Source organism: Ipomoea nil, unplaced genomic scaffold (genome assembly GCF_001879475.1).
Source record: "Ipomoea nil cultivar Tokyo-kokei standard unplaced genomic scaffold, Asagao_1.1 scaffold3199, whole genome shotgun sequence".
In the NCBI taxonomy this organism is placed as follows: Eukaryota; Viridiplantae; Streptophyta; class Magnoliopsida; order Solanales; family Convolvulaceae; genus Ipomoea; species Ipomoea nil.
In genome coordinates, this window is record NW_017619627.1 from 754,842 (window position 1) to 761,631 (window position 6,790).

At 36.9% G+C, this 6,790-nt stretch overlaps 1 protein-coding gene across 4 annotated transcripts; it reads right to left on the reverse strand.

Moving 5' to 3' along the window:
• Positions 1-1,093: 1,093 nt before the first annotated feature.
• LOC109168518 (KH domain-containing protein HEN4-like) lies at positions 1,094-6,338 on the reverse strand. 4 transcript variants are annotated; one of them, XM_019317559.1, is made up of 9 exons: positions 6,218-6,338; positions 5,640-5,738; positions 4,774-5,482; positions 3,700-4,176; positions 3,380-3,625; positions 3,002-3,217; positions 2,395-2,450; positions 2,222-2,312; positions 1,094-1,702 (listed from the first exon to the last, which is right to left on the reverse strand). In XM_019317559.1, exons 3-9 carry the CDS (start codon positions 5,365-5,367, stop codon positions 1,367-1,369), a joined length of 2,016 nt encoding a protein of 671 aa, XP_019173104.1. In that variant the 5' UTR covers positions 5,368-5,482; positions 5,640-5,738; positions 6,218-6,338; the 3' UTR covers positions 1,094-1,366. The 4 variants fall into 4 exon arrangements, with proteins under 4 accessions (XP_019173104.1, XP_019173106.1, XP_019173108.1 ...); XM_019317561.1 differs by lacking the exon at positions 5,640-5,738; XM_019317563.1 differs by lacking the exon at positions 3,002-3,217.
• Between the last annotated feature and the right edge of the window lie 452 nt (positions 6,339-6,790).

Here is a 6,790-nt window from a genome sequence, read left to right on the forward strand (position 1 = left end):
TCAAGTAAAAAAATCTATAGATCTAGTATTGAAAGAAGCATTATACAATGTAAATTTCCTGTTTTGCCCTTTAATATAACGACAAGTTCACACCCAACTAACGAGGGATCGATTTGGCTTAAAATCTAATAGTTGGAGGACCAGTTTGGGTTCAATTAGAAGTCATAGGACCAATTTGAGAAAGAGCCATAGTCGGTGGACCATTTTGGAAATTTCCTCATATAAAATATGTGTCTTGTATTATGCGTTTATGCGTCTCATGTTATGTAATTTTGTACCTTAAGTGTATGAATCTTGTACCTAAAATAGATTAGTAATTGTGTAACACACAACATATTGTGTGTCTTATTTTACGAATTTATGTCGTGTATTATGAAATTATGTGCCTATAGGACATATATTATCTACATAAATAAAATTTGAGAATAAGTAAATATATAACATGTGTATGTATCTTGTATTATGAGTTTTTGTGTCTCATGTTATGAAATTATGTACCTTAAGAGTATTGATTATATACCTAGAATAAATTAAAATTTGTGTTGAAACATAAGAAAGGGAAACTATAGAATCTGTTATAGGTCGTTTTGATCTAGGGTCCACAATGCTATGTGGACCCTGACCCACGATATATATTGCCAAAGTGTTAGAGTGGGCTAACACTGAATAAGTTACTGAGACGATTGACTTAGTAATTATGAAGTTACAAGTTTAATAGACAGCAAAAATAATCTATAAAAAGAATCCAAATTAGTGTCACGAAGAAAGTAATGTTAGGGAAAACGTACATCGTTAACTTTGCTTGGGTGTGAACAACTTATCCCTCCGATCCCTAGCAATGGGTTGAACCTAAGTGGGCTAACCCTGCACTCTATATTCCATCTCATGCATTTCCTTCAAATCTTCAAATTTTCTCTCTAATTTTTCATTCTTTGTTTTCAAATTGAAAAATATACAAACATACGCATTTTTTGTTTTCATTTTTCAAGTTCTTCATTTCTCTAGGAAAAAAAAAAAAAAAAACAGTTCCCCCGGCTACTAAACGCACCTTGATATGCTGCAAAGTCTAGGTGGTAACCATGACAAAGGGGAGTAAGAGGAAAGCAAAAAGAACTGAAATAATATAGAACATCAGTGAACATGTTGATAGCCCTGCCCCAGTACTGAAGCATTTAAAGAGCAGAGCTCTAGTTAAGACTTAAGACACTCCTCCCTCCACCTTAATCCCATTCAGGGCCGGTTAGGACTTAGGAAAATGACCATCTACAACATCCCTATATCTCATAGAACAATTATGGCACAATCAAGGACAGGTTATGGTACAAAAATGGCATAATCATCAGTAATCAGTGTGGGCGGCAACCTACTATCTGATATCAAAATTGGTAGAACCTTGTGCGCTTGTGTTTGGATATGATGGTAGTTGCGCCTGGATGCTTTGGTGAGGAGCTTCATAGGCGTGGGCGTTAACGTTTTGGTAGTGCATTTCTGAAGGGTTGTACTGAGAGTAGGCTCCTTGCTGGACAGTATAACTTTGGTGGTACGCACCTTGCTGAGGATTACTGCTTTGACCAGAAGAAGAAACCAATCCTTGATAATTATTCCGTGGAGGGCTCCAATGCTCCATAGGTCTGTGAATCTCGGCAAAATGTTCAGGACCACCAAGCTGAGGATCACGAAGTTTCATCCTTGATGCAGCAAGCTGGAATGAGGAACAAATTTTACAATTACAAACATAACAAGAAGAAAGAAAAAAAAAAAAAAAAAAAAACAGTTTAATCCTCTAAAAGAGAAATCAAAACAAAATCCAAATTTTTATTATAAGAAAACAGCCATCAGCATGGGGATGGTATCACATTTTTACTCTATTTTCAGTATTATATTACAAACAAGTTTTCTAGACATTACCTAATGATACAATCTGGACTATGGCAAGAGAAATTTGTGTGGATGTGCGTAAAAGAGAGAGAGAGAGTGGTAGGTGAAAAGATAACTATACTTTCTCTTGATTCTCTCATACATACAAGTATATTGTAGATCAAGATCCTTATTGATAAGGAGAGGACTTAGAATATGGAGGGCATCACCTGAAAAAGAATGCTGAAGTATGATGATTTTAACTATTAACTCATTTGATCAACTTTACACTGCATATTCTAGGTTCAAGCAATGGCCTATTGGAGAAAATATTAATCCCTCACACATTTACAATGAAATTTACCTCAGTTATATTGCCCCCTCCTGTACCAATTACAGAACTCATGGCACTGTTTGGAATCTTCAGATCTGTAGGACTACTGATATTCGGATATCTGCTTCAGAATAACCAAAAGTTATCCTCTCAACTTAAACACAAATGAACCAGATACAACACATTAAAGTAAAAAACAATACCTCATGGAGTTTGGAAGACCTGGATAATTAGGAAGGTCATATTCACGAACATCACCCTTCAAATTGGACATGTATTTTGTTATTCAAACACATTTAACAAATCCTCCAACTTTGAGGAACTTTGTAATGCAGCAATGCAACACACCCAGAAAAAAAAAAAAATTGTACCAAAAAGAATCCCAAGCCCTCTAAAGCTTAAAGATTACAAGAGAATGCTTCTTGTCCCAAAAATCTTTCCCAGTTTGGCACATTTCTTAAAGGTACTTGACTACTTGAGAATATGATAATGACAACTTAGGGTTATCAATGTTTGATTACTTCAGCAATCCTAAGTATTTTTAACACCATTCTTTTTCCACATAAATGAGTAAATGACAAAATAACCTAATCTCTATATTCTCATATTTTCAACAGTAACAATATTTGGGTCTCAAGTAGGATTATTCTTGGGAACCAGTTGAGTCATCTAACCTTGAATGAATTTAATACAAAGTGAGGGAAGCTAGACACAGTGTTTATGCGCTAGTGGCTAGCATTATCTAAGACACATATAATGCATAAGCATACACTAATGCCTGACCAATATATTACCATCCAGGCTATTTACCTTCAAGTAGTCAAATCTACTAGAGCTGCCTGTACCTAAGCCACCATGTGGAGGAGGTAGGTTGACACCAGGGAAGTCTCCAGGAGGACCAAACACTGGGGCCATCCTTAAGGGAGCAGGTTCTACTTTAGCATTTGAATCTCGAAGGCATCTTGTTCTAAGTCTTGATGCAATCTCAGTCAAGGCATCTTTAGCAACACCAAAAGTACCCGAAATCTGAATTATTAGGAACCCAAATCAGCTTCACAATGGAATCTTTTCTTAGCATATAGAACATGTCAGAACCCAACACACTTAGGAAATGGGATCAAAGCTTCAATATATTAAGTATTAACAATGACAGAGAACCAGTCAAATTTGGCCATACAAATAATTTACCTGCACAAGTTCTTCATCCTTGGAAGCACATTTGGGCTTCTCTTCCTTTGAGAAAACACGAATGTCTGCCTTAGTCCTCCTCCTCATCTCATTTATAACGTGACCTCCTTGTCCAAGAATGCAGCCAACCTTACTAGAGGGGACAAGAAGCCTAGTAGTGATAATTCCCTTATCAGAAAATTCACTAGTTTGACTCTGAAGCTGAAGGATTGCTTTGATAGTTTGTGATATGGGGTCCCAAAGAGCCTGGAAAAAGAATATTGACCTCAGTGATGTTACACACAAGTAATAAAATATCATGTTCATTTGGGAAATCTAACCTCAATAGAGGAGACACGAATAACTCTTTCATCAGAATCAGCCGATACATCCTCGACATGAATACTAGCCCCCGTCTCTTGCTGCAGTTGTCTCACATTAAGGCCTCCCTTGCCAATAACTCCACCAATCTTTGAAGCCAAGCATAAAATTTTCATAGTGAATTCAGTTGGAGGTTCTCCACCATGTGGGGGAGGAACAATATCAAAATTCTCAACTCCATATCTAGAAGGCTGGTTCTCATATCCTCCCACCTCTGGCAGATGTGACATACCATTTAAATTATGGTTACGCCTAGGCCAAACTGAATTTCCAGGGGGGAGCATACCTCCCATGGGAAAATCAGAAGATCTAAAACCTTGTACACCATGAGCCACGGGATAACTCATGGGAGGTGGTTTATCTTTGCGTGGATTTTCATGCAACAATGTTGATATTTCATACAGAGCTCTTTTTACCAGAGAAGGTGTCCCTGATACCTGCGAAATCCTATCAATATGAAAAATACATTTGACCTGATGTGATCCAAAACATATACTCAAATAATTTAGCAATGAATGATTTAAAATACACATAACAAAGAATAGGAAAGGTAGATGTCAAATATGATGACCATAAATCCAGTTGAGTGTATGATCATTAAAAAGAAAAAGAGGCAAACAGAAACTGAAAAACAGCTGCATCAAGGATACTTGACTGCAGAAGACATCTTAAGGTTAATGCTCAATAACAACCTACCAAGTAATGCACAAACAAATTTCCAATCAAATAGCAATGGGAACACAACCCTTCATTGAGAGCGAAACATGTTTATGTGAGAACTAGACGCAGAAGAAACTCAGAGACCTATAAAGTAAAAGAGGGATTTCTCTGAGCACTACTAGTGAAAGAAATCTATGACAAACATGGGAACATAAGAGAAGTGCTCGCACCCAAAGATGAACATGATAAGAGCTTATGCTGAAGACGAGTCAAAATCATTACAAATACTAAGCAAGGGAATTATGTACCAAGTTATTTTGCAAACCAAACATAAGAAAGCCATAATAACCTCTTTTAAGAGATGAGAAAATTACTTGAACCAATTCATCAGTACTCATAGCACAGGAGGGCAGATTTTCAGGAGGAAGAACACGAATGCTTGCACCAATTTCACTTCGTAACCTTTGAATAACATCTCCTTTTCTACCTAAAACGCAACCAACTAAATTGTTTGGAACAAGAAGACGTGTAGTGACTGCAATTTCATTGTTATCTTCATCTCCTGCTTCACCCAAGTCTTCCTCGACAATCTTCTCATGGATTTTTAAAAGAGCATCTTGGGCAGCGCAATGTGGCTCCATGTCCACATCTTCAGTAACTTCTGGTAATTGTGCAGATGGACTAGAGACAATTATCACTCTCTCATCCGAACCAGGAACAGAATCTTCAACTGTGATCTTTGCTTGAGTCTCTTCTCTCAAGGCTTTGATTATACTACCACCTTTTCCAATTACACTACCAATCTTTCTTGATTGACAAAGAATACGATAAACAGTATCAGAAACATGTGCTTTCTCAGAAGATCTTCTAGGGATAGGGTTATTCCACTTCCCCCTTTTAGGACCACCCTTTTTCTTAAATTGAGGGCTAGGGCGTTGCTTTAAATGGTTTCTTTTACGTCCTTCCATGAAATGAACAGTGAAAAATATATAAAGATGTATAATTGAAACAATTTATCGTTGCCCTTCTTTTCACTTTTTCCAGGTAATTCCACAGCAGCAGTTAGCGTAACCAGGTTGAGACCTGAAGCCAATAGTTGGTGAAAATCAAACATTAAAGTGTATCAAGAACTAACATTAAGACATTAAGTAGCTATCAAAATTCAACAACATATGTAGATAATCATTCCTAAGAAACAAATAATCACATTAAAGCAAATAGTAGAATTGTAGTTACAAACCACCATCCTATGAGGAAAATCAGGAAATACTGATCAGCCAGCACCTACAAGAATTCAAACCATTCGTAGCCTCTATGGCATACAAATACAACTAAGTCCCTGAAATAAAAAAGAAATGATGCATAGTTACTCATTTTGACTTAGCAAACCATATTCCTTGATTTCCTTCATCACATTTTACAGTGCATAAATTCAGTTCTCTACTGTAACCGATTTTATGCCTTTGATCAACATTTACACATTAAACAAAAATTATTTTTTAAAAGAAAAAAAAAAAAAAAAAAAAAAAAAAAAAAAAAGCTATAATTTTCATATAGTGGTACCAAAAAGAAGCTCATTGGAGTTCCTTTCATTTATTTATTTATGTTTGCTACACCTTTATATTTAGTGCATTCATACGAATTCCGCAAAACATAGCATTTTTACTTTTTTGGAAAACTTAAATCAAATTGCCCGCAGTCTGAAGAAATACTGGGGTTTCCATTTACAGGAAATGATTGAACGATGATTATTAGGTCATAATCTGAATGAACACATAAGATGAAGATAAGAAAGAGCATAGATAATCTGAAAAGTACCGTGACGGGGGAGTAGCATAACAGATTTCGCAGCGTCAGGACGATGAAGTTTGATGCTTGTTGAAGACCGAATAGTGTAGGGTTCGTTCTACTTTTCATTTCGGTTTGATCCTTTCCTGGCAATTGGGAACTCGTGTGCCAGTTGTCTTCTTAGCGGGCCTGCGTGGGCATTGTATTGGGCCTTGCTTTTATCCACTGATGTTTTAGGCTCGTGTTTACCAGCTCATAATGGGCCCAATTATGTAAATAAGGTAAATTATGTTGTGTAAGCACACTGTTCTATGTTCATAATTACTGAACTATATGTTCATAATTGTAAAGTTATATATTCAGAATTTTTGAACTTTATATTAACTTTATATTCACAACTGCAGAACTCTATTGGTAGGGAATATCCCGACCGACATAGCTTCACCACGACCGAGGAGCCTTTGTCTCTTTCTCCTTGTCTTTGCAGGTAACAGGTCGGGCTCCACGAGAAGAACCCGGTCGTAGACCGACCGGGAGTTGCCCGAGCGACGGTGTCGACTACCGAGCGGTAGCCCCTTGGCGAAAGAGCTGACGAAGGACACG